General features: G+C 43.9%; 5 protein-coding genes across 5 annotated transcripts; 2 read left to right on the top strand and 3 right to left on the bottom strand.

Moving 5' to 3' along the window:
- Window positions 1-696: 696 nt before the first annotated feature.
- On the top strand, window positions 697-2,853 carry EAF01_004711 (uncharacterized protein; the record flags this gene model as incomplete). The annotated part of the gene is made up of 4 exons (XM_038912965.1): window positions 697-1,347; window positions 1,408-1,497; window positions 1,555-1,720; window positions 1,774-2,853. 4 exons carry the CDS (start codon window positions 697-699, stop codon window positions 2,436-2,438), a joined length of 1,572 nt encoding a protein of 523 aa, XP_038771051.1. The 3' UTR covers window positions 2,439-2,853.
- Window positions 2,854-3,918: 1,065 nt separating this feature from the next.
- EAF01_004710 (uncharacterized protein) lies at window positions 3,919-7,274 on the bottom strand (the record flags this gene model as incomplete). The annotated part of the gene is made up of 4 exons (XM_038912964.1): window positions 3,919-5,157; window positions 5,209-6,178; window positions 6,237-6,985; window positions 7,044-7,274. 4 exons carry the CDS (start codon window positions 7,272-7,274, stop codon window positions 3,919-3,921), a joined length of 3,189 nt encoding a protein of 1,062 aa, XP_038771050.1.
- Window positions 7,275-8,946: 1,672 nt separating this feature from the next.
- On the bottom strand, window positions 8,947-10,207 carry EAF01_004709 (uncharacterized protein; the record flags this gene model as incomplete). The annotated part of the gene is made up of 5 exons (XM_038912963.1): window positions 8,947-9,535; window positions 9,584-9,646; window positions 9,708-9,847; window positions 9,908-10,062; window positions 10,117-10,207. The coding sequence occupies 5 exons, from the start codon at window positions 10,205-10,207 to the stop codon at window positions 8,947-8,949; spliced, it is 1,038 nt and encodes a 345-aa protein (XP_038771049.1).
- Window positions 10,208-12,467: 2,260 nt separating this feature from the next.
- Window positions 12,468-15,858, top strand: EAF01_004708 (uncharacterized protein; the record flags this gene model as incomplete). The annotated part of the gene is made up of 2 exons (XM_038912962.1): window positions 12,468-12,750; window positions 12,806-15,858. 2 exons carry the CDS (start codon window positions 12,468-12,470, stop codon window positions 15,856-15,858), a joined length of 3,336 nt encoding a protein of 1,111 aa, XP_038771048.1.
- A 640-nt stretch (window positions 15,859-16,498) lies between these two features.
- On the bottom strand, window positions 16,499-16,741 carry EAF01_004707 (uncharacterized protein; the record flags this gene model as incomplete). The annotated part of the gene is made up of 2 exons (XM_038912961.1): window positions 16,499-16,642; window positions 16,667-16,741. 2 exons carry the CDS (start codon window positions 16,739-16,741, stop codon window positions 16,499-16,501), a joined length of 219 nt encoding a protein of 72 aa, XP_038771047.1.
- Between the last annotated feature and the right edge of the window lie 306 nt (window positions 16,742-17,047).

Raw genomic sequence — 17,047 nt, 5'->3', positions numbered from 1 at the left:
ACAATCCTGTTGAGTCTCTTATTAACCTAAAGGCGCTACCCTCTCAACTGGCTATACTGGATCGGTCGGCTTCAAAAGCTCGATTGTAGCTCTTTAGGATGCTCTAGAGCTAAGCTTTTGTTCGCATTTGGAAGCCGTTGTGGACGGGTGGACGCGAATGCACATCAATCAGAATTTTCTAGGGCACTTCGGGTACTTACGTACCCCTAAGGAAGCAACTAGATAGGGTTATGAAGCCTCAAGACTTGCGAGAAACCTAGGCTTTCAAGTTAGCTCGAGGGTAAATCTCGGGCTCGTGAACCTAGTTTCCACTCAGCTGTGCTTTATACACCGCTGACAGCATCTTAGTCCTCGATTCAGATTCAACACAAACCTCTTAGAGACCGGTGCAAGAATTACACCATGGAGATGCCCGTGTCTGTGGCAGATTTTCATGAATCATGATTCATCAGCATTGATTCAAGGAACCAGTCCACTTCACCCCGCAAAAAATGTCTAGTGACATTTCTCGGCACTCAAACGCGTCCACTTGTGGGGGTGTCGTCCACTTCTGGGTATCTGGCGGATATCATATTCTCCGTTCAAGGTTGGGATGTACCCAAGACATTTATCAACATCTTAAGCTTCTCTTTCTGTTGTGTATCGTTCGTCTCACCTCAAGTTTCATTTTCAACGACCGGTACATTCTTTTTCGTCATGCGCTGGTGTTCGATATATGTTTTGCCGATAGCTGCTTCAGCAGCTGCCGTCGCAAATGCAGCCAAGACCACGGTCACTTCTATGCCATCTGTTACTTTGGATTATTCGATCATTGTTGCCACCGCGGGTAGTGAATCGATTGGATATTACAAGTACCAAAACATTCGTTATGCTGCTGTTCCTACTGGAGATCTTCGTTTTGCAAAACCACAATGGCCCCCAGTCGAGACCATCGTGAACGACGGTACTCTGGCTCCAGAAAATGTTGACTGCGCAACTTACGAGGACTGTCTATACCTTGATGTCTGGGCACCTGCTAACAGTGCCAACAAGAGTCTGCCTGTTGTTGTATGGTCCCATGGAGGCAGATTCATCTTTGGAAGCAAGACAGCGGTCACTCCTGAAGCCCTCTTCGCCTTGAGCAAGGATTTCATCTTCGTTGCTTATAACTACAGGCTTGGAATGTCAGGTCTAGCTACTGGCCCGACCCTTAACCACGAAGGCGGAACCTCGAATGCTTTAGTCTGGGATTCTGCGCATGCTTTCGAATGGGTCAAAAAATATATCAGTCACTGGGGTGGTAACCCTGAAGAAGTAGTGGCCGTTGGTTTTTCAGCCGGTGCTTCACAGGATCTCTTTCAAATTACAGTATGAAACTAATTTTATCCAATCCAAAGTATGAAGGGATGACTGACATTTCGTGTTCAGAAATTTGCTGGTCGTGCTGAACAGGCTTTTGCTCGTGCATACCTTATGTCACCAGGCTACGTACCTGGAGCTGGTTATCAGAACTCTGAGGTGAGATTCTCTGTAACTCCGTACTATTTTTGAATTGATTATTCATAAAATATTTAGGCCTTCTACCAAAATGTATCCAGCTCTGTTGGGTGCTCGGGTGGTGGCTTGGAATGTATGCGTTCTGTCAACTTCACAACCCTTCAAACAGCTGCTACGAACATGGTATCCAACTACACATATCAATTCCAACCTCGTGTAGATGGGGGTTTTATTGCTGATACATGTGCGTCCTCAATTCTAGATACTGTCTCATCAATTACTAACTAAAGTCAACAGACGAATCTCAGCTCTATCAAAAACGCTTCAACTTCACTGGTCCTCTGGTGATAACTCACGAGCTCCACGAAGTCAACAACAAATTACCTGCAGGTGTAAATACTAGTTCGGATATCGCTCCCCATCTCCGACTATACTTTCCTTCTATTACAGATGGTATCATCAATGAAATCCAGGATCTTTACCCCTCAGCCGATTACACAAGTGAAGGACTTCGCTTCGCAGATATAAACCAAGACTTCGAATTCGTGGCTCACAACTACGCTCTAACTGAAGCACTTAATAACCAAACCTGGAATGCCATGGTGGCGCTTGGTGTAGCTACTCACGGTATGGATCAAAATTATTATTGGTACAGCAACTTCACTCTTGTTGAAACAAATACCACTACCACTACAGCTACAACTGCAGCGGGTGCCGGTATTGTTACCACCACAGACATAGATTTCAATACTGCACTTAAGATGCAGAAATATTTGGTGTCGTTCATCTTGACTGGAGACCCAAACAAGATGTGGCCGGAGGATAAACTATATTGGCCATTGCATGGAGGAAACACATCTTCGCCTGGCCAGGAGTTGGTATTCAATGATACGATGTATATTCAAGATGATATTTTGGCCAACGAAAAGAGTGTGTTCTGGAATAAGGCACTTTGGTATTGAAAAACTCAAAGAAGTAAAATATTGGTTTCGGAAGAATGAAGAATAGATTCAACTATTTAAGTACAAGTATTTGATACCGGTATCAAGTCTCGCTAATAATAACGAATATGGAGTGGAGGATCCGAGAACAAAAATTGAATGGAAAAAACGGGTGGACTCTTTTGCCCAAGTTTGATTCTGGATATCGATCTTTGTAGTCTGAACCAAGACTGAAATTCAGTTGATACTAAATATCAAAACATCTGAATGTCCCATAAGTCGTACGTCAAGCAATACAATGCCAAACACGACACTAGATGGAAGTGGGGATGAATGGTGGTAAAAGCTAAAGATGCGGGGTACCTACCCCAAAACAATCATCGAACAACCCAATCCCTATCCCAATTCCATATCCGCATATTCGCATATCCAGAATCCCATGCATCATAAGATTCCCCATACCCAGCGATTTCGGAGCAAAACTCGCTTAACCCCCATTATCCTGTATGATCAACGAACCCGAGTACACCTCTTCCCCCCAAACCCCGAGTACAATACTCCGTATATTTTTTCTCGCCAACGAAAGAGCCGTAGCTTGGCATGTAGTATTTCTTGTCCTACCGAGCCGAAGATGCATATTGTGCTACGAGACCCGATGTACCCGAGATTGAGAATTGGTTGGGTCCTTAATTTTGGCTGTTTGTTTCATGCAAAAGTCTATTTTCAATCTTTTTTCAACGGCCTGGCCCGAGGACTAGATCGTGGGAAAGCTAGGGGGCTGGATTGAAGATTGAAGGGTATGGGATGTATCAATTGGGAGAGATGGTTTAGTAGTGATAGATACACCTGTTTTGGGTTTTGAAGGTTGCTATGGAGATGGGATTGAAGTAATTCCGCGTTTACGTCTGTCTTGAACTTGGTTATCAATGCATGTGTCAAGCGTCAAGCTATATGCTTTATAATTTTAGATTGCAATAAAATCAGATATCAAATAAGCTACAAAGGCTAGCCTTCGACGTGAACATAATTTCACAGCTCAAACTGCTTGTTGTGATTCAAGATCAATCACCATGATCGTGATGAAATTCTCTCAAGTTTGCTTGGACTCTCTGCCATAAGGCGGCAATTGTATTTTTGATGGAATTTTACGGCACGAGACTAGATTCTAGGTACCCGAAGCAAGATCGTTGAAGGTTCAGCGTGCTGTCGCTGAATGATAGTGCATCCTCTAGATCAACTACTGACACACATTCTTCACATACGCTTAGCAGAGTGCAAGTATTTCTTCCATTTCATATGGGAATGGTGAGCTAGAAATGATTAGATACAAGAATGATGAAGAATTACGCCAGACCCCATGAGAAAACCAGATAAAAGAAAACATTCGTCATCTGCAACAATTTTGCGCCCCGCATACAAATTTCAAAAAAACAAAAAGTAATCGCATGTATTCTATACCATGATCTCATCAAATCACATCCCCTCACGCACAAGCTTCCAATCACTTAACCCACTTCTTCAACCATTGACTCAGAAATTGCTTCACATACCCATCTTGAATGATATCAGGTGGGCTCTGCAAGACTTTACTATCTCTCAAGATAGCCTTGGTGTCGAATGTGACTCCGACAATTTCATAGCCGCTAATACTAGTTCCCTTGCTACTTGGAGGTGTAGCACCCGAGACACTGCTTCGAGGACTGCTAGCACCACTTGAACTTGCAGTAGCCTCGGCGCCACTGTAGCCATGACCATTGTTACTTTGAAGGTATCGCTGTTCGAAATGATCCAAAAGCTTGACAGCTGGATTTTGTTCTTCTTGGCCATTAGCAGCTGACTCCCTAAGCTTTTGTAACCAATCTCCGAAAGGAATAGCCTTGAAGTCAAGACCAGCTGTAGAAAGTTCGCCGAGAAGTGACTCCCAAGTGAATGTTGCAGGGTTGACCATGTTGTAGACAATAGGAGGGTTGGTGCTGTCAATAGCACATGGTCGAGGAAGAGACTTGAGTTTCTCATCAATTTCTAAGATGGCAGTGGCGAGAGTATCAACCGGGATCCAAGAGCAGTTCTCGTGGAAAATTGGGAGAGCTTTCATGGAAAGTGCAGATCTGATCATGGAAGGCACGAATTCGGCTTCGTTCCAGAAACCGTTATCCCTATCTCCGACAATCTGTCCAATGCGGAGAGCATAGGCTCGTGCTCCACCACGAGCAGCATTGAGAACCATGTATTCACCGACAAGTTTGGATTGGGCATAACCCATATTCAAAGCGTTGTTGAAATCTTCGATTGGAGCATCTGGGATAAGAGCTGGTGCAGGTGTGTTCTCAGCTGTGGAGATAGAGGAAGCGTAGAAAAGACGAGCTGGCTCTGAACGATAGACAGTGAGCGAGAGGTCCAAAAGGTTCTTCAATCCAGCAAGGTGGGGTTCAAAACTTTGCAAGCCGATGATGAAGTTGACAGACCACGCTAAGTGAATGATGAGTGAGACCTCAGTCTTGAATTGCTCAATCATAGCTTTTCCAAGACCTAGATCAGTGAGGGCAAGATCAGACGTAAAGGCGACAACCTTAGATCTTGCGGCTGGAGTGAGAGATAATCCACGGTCTCTGATAGACTTTAAGACTCTGTCCATTGGATTCTCTCCTCTAACGAGACAGTATACCTTTCTGAACTTGGGGCTGGTTACCATCTGGTATAAGGCATGAGCACCCAAAGAACCAGTAGCACCAGTCAAGATCTGTTTTCATGTGAGTATTGGCATCACAAGGGTAGTGGAAACTAGACATACCACAACTTCTCCAAATGTGGAGTATTTCTGAATCAACGATTCCATTAGTGGAACGTTATCTTTGTTTTGCTCGCCTCCACCAGAGCTAAGAGAGAACAAGTATTGTGCTAGAGCTCTGACAGTTCCATGTTCGTAAACGACGTTACTGCTAAGTTGTTGACCCTTAAGATCGAGGATCTTCTGGATTATACGTCTCATTTGAATTGCCCTTAAGCTGTCAATATCGGCGTTGAAGAAATCGGTATCGATGGATATCAGAGGATGACCTGTAACATCTTCATATGTCTCGGTCAAGAAAATTTCAGTACCGGCGAGATCGAGTCGCAAAGTTCCTTCCGCGTCCCCATCAAGACTTTCATACAATTCATCAATCTTATCTGCAAACTTTTTGTAAATTTGTGCGCGGATGATGCTTCCCTTATCTGTTCTAGGGTATTCAATATCCGAAGGTATTAGGCCGACCATCTCCTTGGTAATTTGAGAGAAACCCTCGGCACGAGAATTGGCGTCAACGATAGATGGCCAGATAGCCTCAAGATATTCTTCGTCTGAGAGCTCATCAGAAGCTCTGAAGATCAAGACACCTGGAATAGCTCTATCTACACCAAAAACGGCAGCTTCACGGATGATCTCTTCTTGGCGGAGACGACCTTCTATTGGAAGTGGAAGAACTTTCTCTCCATTGCTCAAGGTAACACGATCATCAAGACGAGTCACATATTTCCAAGTATCAGGAATGGTTGTATGGGGCTCGAAGACGTCCTTCGAACGCCATGAACCAGGCGCAGGGTCATCCGAGTTTGAAACGGACAATCCTGGATGGCTCTTAAGGTAGACACATTCGAATTGATTGCCACCAAGAGGATCCATGTAGATAGAACTTCTGATGTTTTGGTAAATTCGAACGTAATTCCACGAGTCATCGCCGTCGGCACGGCGCATAGTATCACCGAGAAGACCTGCTTCAGTACTAATTGAAGTTAGTTGGTATAACATCAAAATTTAGATGAGTAGAATGTGATACTCACGTTCCAAATACGACACCAATATTGACCTTCTCTGAGGCCAAGAGATCACCAAGCTCATCAGGAGTACGAGCACCGGCTGCAGTGACAATCTTAGCCTGCTTCAAATATGCCATACCTCTTGGGTGCTCAGTTAAGAGTCCTAGAGCATATGGTACAGCGTGAAAGACCTCAGGCTGAGTTGCTTCGATTGCGAGCATAAGGTTGTCTGCGGTCATTGGCAGAGTGGCACTAGGCAAGTTTGCCTTCTTTGCCATGTACATAGCTTGAAGTGTAGTTGAGAGACCATACATGTGGTACAGTGGAAGCGCACCGAAGTTATGCATTCCAGCACCTTGCACTGGATGGGTCAACACATTCTTGTGGGTAAGAAATACCGGCTTAGGTAGCCCGGTAGATCCAGAACTGTGCATGACAATGGCGACCTCATTAGTCTCAACCTCAGGATCGAAATCTCTTGCGAAAGGCTTCTCACTCGCTGCGCGTAGTGCTCCATATTGAGCGTGCTGGGGAATGACGACAGATCTTAAAGTGGCCTCTTGTGCAACGGCATCACAAGTAGCAGCAATTTGTGGGGTGTCACCACGAATTATGACCTCGCACTCTGTTTGCTTAAGCAGGTTGATGATAGCTATGGGTGCTATGCGAAGGGAGAGGCAGAGAACTGTGTATCCCAAACGACTGAGAGCGAAGAATGTGACCGCGAAGTCTACATTAGATGGAGAGTATAGACCAATGACTTTCTTCCCGCCCTAAATTAAGAGTCAGACTGGTTACAGTGAGAATTGAGGACATAATTAGTTGACTTACAGGCTTCAACCCATTCTTGATGAAGTATTTACATGCAGCATCGATAAATGAGTCAAGCTGTTGACCAGTGAAAGTCTCATAATGGTTTGGATTATCCTCAACTCTTGGATACCCCAGAATAGGAGCAGGAGGATTATCTCTGGATCGATGGCGGATGATATCGTCGAGCACCCTGAGCTCTCCAAAGGTATCGTAAAGGTGCAAGATATGCTCTGGGGTGAGATGGGCCATTATGATCTAAACGACAACTAAGGAGGCTATGAATAGGGCGAAAGAGATATAGGTTAAGACTGAAGAGATAGTGGAAATGTTGATGAAAGAGGACTGGAGAATGAGTGAAATCTGAGCTGGGGAACCGACTTGATAAACACATTTCGGGTTGAGGATTCGGATACATCGGTCAGCCATGGCTTGGTGACTGTATACCGAAAATGTGAGTCCGGTAAAGCAATCCTCGTCAGTTCACCCATTCTTGCGGTCATTAGAGTTTCTTCAACTCCGGAATTGCAGAGGTGATTGTTTTCTCCGCACTCTATGCTTCATACACATCGCTCATTCTTCCAAACACTCGCGTTGTCTGCTAGCTCTAGCAGCACAATAACTCGATTACGGTAACTTTCCGCTTTGATTGTCTACAAATCAATTGGAAGCCAATTGATATACCGCCAGAGTTCCTCACGTAGCCTAGTTGTAGAGCTGATCATACGCTAAATGATTACCTGCACTGTACACACACCCCGGAGCTCAAATTCAGACCTCACCAGAATTTTTGAGTTCTGACGGGATAAAATACCAATGGGTACATTTAGCCAATACTTGATGCAGAACGGTATTACGTGGCTATTGAGTTGTTGAAGATTCGACCCGAGATGAAGAAGTCGTGTGCTTGTTGACTCGGGGTAGTAGGTTCTGGACCACAACAATGATTATGTCATCATTTCACTAGCCACACGAGACGCACAAGCCAAAGAAAGCGTTGAAAGATTCTTTCTCGAATTTTCACCAGAAATTATCCTTCTAATGTAGTTTAATAGTGACTCGACTATATCAATAGGTCGGCCATTTCAAAATACATATAAAATCAGCCTTTTCAATATTCATATTTTAATAATTAATTATTATTTTTGAAAAAGAAAAGAATATTAAATAATAATAATAAAAAATCAATTATTCAAAATATAATTTTTATTCAAATAATTCTTTTCAGTTTCAAAAAAAATCAAAATTGTTACGATTTTTGTTACAAAAAGCTTTTTTTATAATAACTATTTTAAAAATTATAATTTATTAAAATTAATTAGATTTTTGTAATCTATATATAATTAAATATTTGATATTAGATTTTTAGAAAATTATATTAATAAATGAAGAAAATGTACGATTATACACAAACGTATTTTGCATGTAAAAATGATGGCCGATTCACTGATATGATCAAGCCACTGTTAAACCACGTTATACAATCTGTATTTGAAAACTGGAATATCAGTGATAAGCGATCAGTCAATAGTGTAACTTCGAGAAAGCTGCCATTAGAGTTTCCTGAAATTAACTACAAGTGACATTGGAATTGAGTATAGCTCATCGTCACTGTATCAGACACCTGTCAGTCGAGATGGTGATCGTACCTGAGTTCAATAGTAAATTTCCTGGTAAACGAACAGATTTTACAACTCTAGTACCTAAGCAGATATTAGTTTCATCATCCATCTCCTGGCATTCGTGAGAATCCTGAGCCGAAGTCATTACAGAGTGTATTCCTCACAAATAGGATGAGCATATTCAAGCAGTATGTAGAAAACCGTGGTCAAATTCTGTAGTGCACCATGTAAGGTGTCTTTTCTATAAAACTAATTTCACCAACAACTCATATTCAATATCCAACATCAATCTCTTGCACCAATTAGTTGGTGAGAGGAGGAGTATCAACCACAAGAACACCCATGAGATGCTCAGCAACTCTAGTTCCAACTACTTCAGCACTCTCAATTGCATGTCTAATTGCTTTATCCTCCTCATCTGACAGATCCACATACAGAGCTCCAATATTCTCTTCCAAATACTTGATCTTTTTGGTACCTGGAATTGGGAAAATGAGGGGGTCTTGCTTTAACATCCAGGCAAGTGTTACCTGTCCCGGGGAGGCATTCTTGGTTTTTCCAATTGCAGTAATGGTATCGACGAGTTTCAGATTCTTATCAAAGTTCTCCTGGGTGGCGAAACGGGGAATTGTTCGTCGGAAATCATCCTTGTCGAAATCGTCGACTGATCTGTATTGACCAGTGAGAATACCACGGCCCAATGGTGAGTATGCAACAAGCGCTATGCCGAGTCTCTTGCAACAGTCAAGAAGTCCAACTTCTGGCTTCTCAACATCCATAGAGAATGGGCTGTACTCAATTTGGTACGCGTGAATTGGGTGAATTTTAACAGCACGTTCCAGAGTATCAACACCACACTCGCTGAGACCCAAATATTTGACTTTTCCAGCACTTCAAAAATCAGTATCTGAAAAGCAAATGACAGGACTGACTACTTACTCGACAAATTCTTTCATAACAGTAACAATTGTCTCGACTGGAATTGTTCCAGTGAATCTATGACTATTCGGATGCGCATCAGAACAAATTCTGTCTTCCCTGAGATTGTTTTGGGAGCACGTACCAGTAGAGTAAATCTATGTAATCAGTTTGAAGTTTTTCAAAACTCTCCGCCACAGATTGACGGATGTACTCTGCATCATTTCGGATTTCGCGACCACCTTCTGGGGTGACATGGTTACCAAATTTGGTAGTCAAGAAGATCTAAACCACAGTAAGCAGCCATTCTTTCAGCTTTGGGTTCGAGAATTGCTGCGATCTCACCTCACTGCGTTTTCCAGTTCTCGTGAACCATTTACCCAAGAGTACTTCATTATCGCCGTACATTTGAGCTGAATCCCAATGAGTGCAGCCTAGCTCATAAGCACGATCAAGGAACTCAAAACGTTCCTCATCCGAACCAGGTTTTCCATAGAAAGCTGGGATGATTGTCAATCTAGTTCTCATTCATTGATGAATTCTGAGGGACTTACTACTCAAACCCATGAGTCCGAGGCCAAGGGCAGGAATTTGAGGACCATTGTGTCCCAAAGCACGGGTGGGAAGCTTAGTAGAAGAAGGCATATTTGATCTTTCAATTGGTTTTGGATGTTGTTTGATCAATTATGGTATCGATATTGATTCTTGTATTTAACTTCTTCAACAGTGGAGTGAAGTGATTTTGTATTAGGCGCGGCTATATCTTGGGATAATAAAAAGTAAAAGAGGTGACCACTTCATTTCAAATAGTCGGGGTAATGGCGATATCTATACTCGTGGCCACCGATATAGGACTTGGATGAGATTCCGTGACTCCATTTCCAAAAGGGGGAATAGGAAGGATGTTGTGATATGTCGCTAAAGAATGTGGGGTCGATGCTGATATTCTTCAAACTGGATTGTTCTAAGGCTCGGCCCGTAAACCTGCCAAACCTTAATCTATTTCATTGCATTTGTCCCGTTCGGTTGCTCCTGGTTTTTGACGATCGAAGACAGGGAGCCGGGTTTGGTAATTGATGCAGTTCATCAGTCGTTGAAGAGAACCAGATCTTCAACCGGAGAATATTTGTAGTACAACCTTACACAACGCTATTGATGCTTGGAAAGTCAGATGCTGTCAGGTCTTCTTTCAAGGTATTATGTAAGCATGTTGTGACGATTTATTTCGAAACTACATGCTCTTCCAGTTGCATTAGGTTTATGGTACCAAAAGGCGTACTATTATCTTTCTTACACCTGCCTAGTCTACTTGGAGAAATATCTATTGCCTGCAATCCAAAATGCTACTCTGAATATTCCCATAATTATGTACACTCATCGTTGCCACTGACCTAAATCAGAATTTAGAGCCCATTAGCCAATGACACCACAATAAATACCTATTTTTTCTTCCAAATAGGCATTTTTTAACTATTATATATGTCACCGCATTTCAAGATAAACTGTTTAGTATCTAATATTTGGAGGGTCTGGAATCCATGTGTAGGTGTGTGATGAATATTTCTACATCCACCCTCAAGGTGCCTCTAGGTCATCTCATCAACTACCTTACCTTTCCTCTATTCCTTGCTTGTCCAGTTTTTCAAAGGGCAATTCCTTTTGAAGCAATACAATCTTCTTAGAAGATTGTCTGTGTAACGGCGTTTCAAATCAAAGATTAGTGCTCGCATCTCTCACATAGATTTTCATCGAACGATCTTAGATAATGACAAAGACCGGAATCTTTCCACAAAGTAAACCTTAAAATTCGGTAGGAGAACCGGAAAGAAATTGTTTTGATTGCATTCGAGTGTAGTGAAGTTTAGTGCATAATCCCAAACCGGTACGTAATAACTTCCTTCACATAGTAGTTGCATTTTGAGTGCAAAATCCGGAATTTCTCACGCAAGGCTTACAAAAGCCTTTTCATTACACCTCGGCGAAGCATCCCAATTCGTACAAACCGATTCTAGTTTGAAGCCTAACTCTTTAAAGCAAAGTTTCATTGAACTCCTTATCAGATTATACTTTCTATTAGAATGCCTGCTCCACAAACATAATCAAAACATGGGAAAGCTACTCAATTGCATGTATGGCCCAAGCTCCGGGAGCTATGGCGGAGTGTTAGTGACCAGAACGTGTCTGGCAGTCCCGATTTAGAAGCTCCATCAACGTCTGTTGCAATGGATCATGAAACTCCTGCAAGATCTAGGATGTATGATTGGCACCATGGCGCGATGGTACTAGCGTTACTACCATGTAGAAGGTAACGAACTAAGATAGGGCAACACCACTCCTGGAGTAGCCATTGGTATGTTGTCATTAGGAGATTTTTGCAAGCTCCCGAATTCCCAATCATGCCAATCTCATCTCCAGATTAAACAGCGATCGTAGATCTCGCGCAGGAAGTGTTCATACACCTTTGGTATAGGAATCTTGAATCTCATCATTGAAGATAGAGTAGGCCGAAAGTAGCCCGTTAGCTCTGCTCCGGCTGTCCGCTCCCCGCGAATACTATCGCTGCTCAATGGAATATTCCTACTGTTGCACGATATGGAGACACTCGTTTGGGAAGTGTATACACTACACTTAATGTCGATAGTCAACGAGATTGTGATATATAAGCTGTCGGTGTTGTCGAGATAAATACTTTTTTATCATCATCAACAACAACATTTTCAACATTCTATCAAGGCATCGCTAGAACATCACTTCGTAGTTTTCCATTACTTGAGTCTTAGACATCCAACCAACTACATACAATACCTTCACTAAAGCTTCTTTGAGTCAATCAACCATCTTTACATCCAACAATACTTCATACTAATAACTTCAACTTCTTCACTCACTCAAACCATCTTTAAACATGTCTCAACAAGGAACTCTCCGATCTGATGTCCCAGCCGCCTTCGCCGCAGCCAACTCTAACCCCGCCCGTTTGGTTCACCTCATCCCAGATGAGCTTGCCAGATCGGTTCCTGATCATTCAATCTTTGCTTACCCAAAGACTGATATGCCACAAGACGGCTTCGTGGAAGTATCTGCCAGGTCCTTCGCCAATGCAATCAACCGTACCGCTTGGTATTTGGAGTCAATCCTCGGGAAAGCCCCCGCTGGTGAATTCCCAGCTGTCGCCTACCAAGGCCACAGTGAGTATATTCCTTCGCTTCAACGACATACTTATCATACTAACATGACCACTAGGTGACATTCGTTACTTCCTTTTCATGTTCGGCGCTATTAAAGCCGGATACAAGATGCTGTATCTATCTCCCCGTAACAGCGTCGCCGGGTCTTTAAATGTCCTTGACAAGTCCGACTGCCACATCTTCTTGACAGCTCGCAACACTCATGTCGAGAACATCTTGAGCCAACGCAACATGCGCACTGCAACTGTGCCAGAACTTGAAGAGTTGCTTGAAGATGAAGAGGTCCGCGCCTACCCCTACGGCAAGTCTTTTGCTGAGGCACGAACCGACCCATGCCTCGTTCTTCACACTACCGGCTCCACAGGTCTTCCAAAGCCTATTACCTGGAAGAACGAGATCCTCAGCACATACGAGGCTTGGAGAACTATCCCAGCAGTCGATGGATATGTTCCAACAACTGAAGTCTACCAACAATCTCGCAGGGCTTACAACCTCATGCCTTTGTTTCACACTAGTGGTTTGAACATCGGTATCACCATGTCTCTCCTTCTCGGTGTCACAACTGTTTACGGTTCTGCCAGTGTCATACCTCACGCTGCATATGCCGATGAGATCCACAAGTATAGTGGTGTCGACGCTTCAATTGGCCCCCCATCTATCTATGAGGAATTGAGCCACGACCCCAAATCGCTTGAGCGTATCCACAACTTCAACTATATTCTTGTCTGTGGTGCTGCCATCTCCCAGACTGCCGGTGATATCATCTCCAAGCATTGCAGAGTTGTTTCCAACTTTGGAGCTACTGAGACTGCTTGTCTTCCACGATTGGCTCCTGCCGTGGAGGATTGGGCTTACTTCTACTGGCATCCAACTCACTCTGGCATTGTCTTCAGAGAGTACATGGATGGCCTTCACGAGCTCTACATTGAGCGAAAGCCTGAATTGGATCTTTACTACCAGGGTATCTTCAGTACCTTCCCTCAACTCGAGGAGTACTCCATGAATGATCTCTACTCTCGCCACCCTGATCCAGCCAAGCCTTTCTTGTACAAATGGAGAGGTCGTGCTGACGATGTTATCGTCCTCAGCAATGGAGAGAAACTTGCTCCAGCTCTCATGGAGGCTTCTCTCTGCAGCAGTCCTCTCGTCAAGGGTGCCATGGTTGTTGGTCGTGGCAAATTCCAGCCAGCTGCTCTTGTCGACCTCAAGGATGCTCCACCAGCCAGCGCTGCTGATCGCCACGCTCTGATCAAGGACATGCTTCCAGCCATTGCCCAAGCTAATGTTCACGCTCCTGCTCACGGTCAGCTTGATCAATACCACATCTTGTTTGTTGATCCTAGCCGCCCAATGCACTACCTTGGTCAAGGTAAGATCCAAAGACATCAGACATACAGATTGTACGAGAAAGATATCGAGGATGTCTACACTGCTGCCGAGAATCTCGATGATCAAGAAGGTGAAGTCGGTGATATGCGAGTGGACTTTGCCGACCGCACTAATATTGCTAAATGGCTAAAAGACCTCATTGAGGAGACTGCTGGCATTCAAAACCTTGGACCTGATGCAGCATTTTTTGAAAATGGCTTGGATTCTCTTCATGTCATTAAGATTGTTCGTGAGCTCAAGATCCATGCCAAACTCACTGGTGGCAACAACCTCACTCCGGACTCCATTTCACCAGCTTCTGTATACTCCAACCCATCTTTGGTTGAGCTTTCTGAGTTCCTCTACAAAACAGCAGATTTGGCACCTGAAGATCCTGACAGTGCCTACCAAAGTGCCGATCCTAACGAGAAGGAAATCAAAAATCCTAAATTGACTGCCATGGAGTCTCTTTTCCAAGAATTCGTCTCCACTCTTCCAGTCGAGTCCAAGCCTCGTGTCACACCAGTCACTACCGGTACTACTGTTCTCCTCACTGGTACTACCGGTTCATTGGGTTCATACCTCCTCAATGAGATGAACAATGACTCGAACGTTAGGCACATCTACGCTCTTGATCGCTCTGCTGGTGGTGCCGAGAAATACCAACAAGCCATCGCTGCAAGAGGATTGAGCCCCATTGATTCCAAGAGAGTTACTTTCCTCAAGGCAGATCTTTCTGACTCTCAATTGGGCGTTGGGCAAGAGAACTACACTAAGATTTTGGAGAATGTTACCCACGTCCTTCATTGTCAATGGCCAGTCAACTTCAACTGGACTCTCAACTCATTCAAGCCATACATCACCGGTGTTCGCAACCTCGCTCAAATGGCTTCCAGCTCTACTAACAACGCTTTCGTGATGTTTATCTCATCCATTGCCGCCGTTGGTGGATACAAGGGAGTTGGTGGTGTTCCTGAGGCACCAATCCTCGACTTCACTGCCGCAGCACCTATGGGATACGGTCAATCCAAGCTTATCGCTGAGGCCCTTCTCGAAAAAGCCGCTCAAATCTCCGGTGTCCGCACTGCCGTCTGCCGTGTTGGTATCGTAGCCGGTCCAGTAGAACAACAAAAGGGGATGTGGAACAAACACGAGTATATCCCATCTATCATTGTCTCATCCGCCCATCTCGGTGTTGTCCCAGAGACCTTCCCATCCAGAGATCACATTGATTGGCTCCCAGTCGACAAGCTCTCCAAGGTCTTGTGCGAGATCCTTGAGACCGCATCTCAGCCAGAGCTTGACGCCGCTACAGGTGCTATCTCTTCTGCTCCTCTCCACAGCAAGACTTTCCACGTTGTCAACCCACAGTTCTCCTCCTGGGAAGAGGATTTGGGACAGAACCTCCTCGCCGCTTACCCCGAAGGCATGGTCAAGCCAGTTAAATTTGAGCAATGGGTCGACGCACTCAAAGCTTCCGTGGATGAAGCTGAGCGCACTGGCAAAGTCGATGTTGATGCCAACCCTGCCATGCGCCTTCTTGAGTTTTACTCCAAAGCAGCAGCTGGTGGTGCCGTTGAGAAGGGTGCTCGTACCTTACCTACCAACGTTTCTCAGGCTGCCAGTAAGACTCTGAGAAATCTCGGTCCCCTGAACAGAGTGTGGTTGGAGAACTGGATGGTTCAGTGGGGTATCAAAGAGCCTGTGGCAGGTCAAAATTCTTTCTTGGCTTTGGATTAGACATGGCTGTCATTTAACGAATCTCCTTTGTCACTTTTCATTTCATGTACCTTTTCATACATCTGTTTTTAATTAATGAATGATAGACTTGGGTATTGGTATAGATAAGATATTGGGATAGATGGATCAGGAGTTTGGGATTTCATTCATGAATCACGATTATTTTTTATATTTCATCATCAATAAAACACAAACAAATTTAACAACATCACAATTACATCGTTTGCCTTAATCATAAGTGACTGGATATGAATTACCTGATGATCATTGCTTCAAGTTCTCATGTGTTAGGATCAATTCAATTGATCATTCTAACTATCTTATAATCCTTCCAGAATCCTTTAACTTCTTCATCCATTTTGACTTCGAGCATTTACACTCCTTTAAGATCCATTGTGTCCTTAGGTGTCGTGGTGGCTTGTTAGGGGTGGCTTAGCAAAGCGGTCCAGTGGCTGATAGGATTACCTACACACGTGACCTTGGATTCAATCTTGATCACGATCTTATTTATCAAATTCAGTCTTTCAAAATTTATCCAATTTTTCACAGAAATAACCCCACAGTTCGTGCACATGATCGGCTTCGTTGTACAATGAACATGCCGTTTCGGCTGAAACGCCCAACTTACTTCACCGTTGGTTCATCCAGTCGGGTCCCGTTGCACAACCTTCGCATCAGCCCATATATAAACATGATATGGTCCTTTCTTCACCAAGCTTTTACAGCTTTGCTTGGCGATCTTAGATTCCTTAGCAATAACTTCCTCATTGCTTGAATTTGGTGGCTAAACCTGTATCACGTGACTTACCTCCAGCCTACCGCATAATTCTGAAATAGCCGTGAGGGGACCTGCGTGAAGTCTGATTAACAATAGATGAGACATTTTGCTCGCCATCAATAAATAGTTGGATGATATACGATTTTTGAAAAATAAGGGTCTAAATGTATGGCGTCCCCTAGTTCTAACTCGGGGCATGCGCTCTGGGGCTGAGCGGGAAGGATTGAAAACGGCGCGGGTAGAGTGGCTCGAGTGGAAGATCTGCAGGTAAATGAAGATGTGGGGACGGAAAGGGTTTCGGGAGAGCTCGGTAGTGAATAATTTTCGGTGAAGTTGTGCTATCCGAAGTGATGTTCTATTTAGCCGAGATACCCCTGACATTAGCCGGAATGAAGCCCGTACCCGAACAGA

The sequence above is a fragment of the Botrytis porri genome (assembly GCF_014898465.1).
Source record: "Botrytis porri strain MUCL 3234 chromosome Unknown BPOR_006, whole genome shotgun sequence".
Lineage (NCBI taxonomy): Eukaryota > Fungi > Ascomycota > Leotiomycetes > Helotiales > Sclerotiniaceae > Botrytis > Botrytis porri.
The sequence above is the reverse complement of the archived record's forward strand: the minus strand, read 5'-3'. Positions and strand labels throughout refer to the sequence as shown.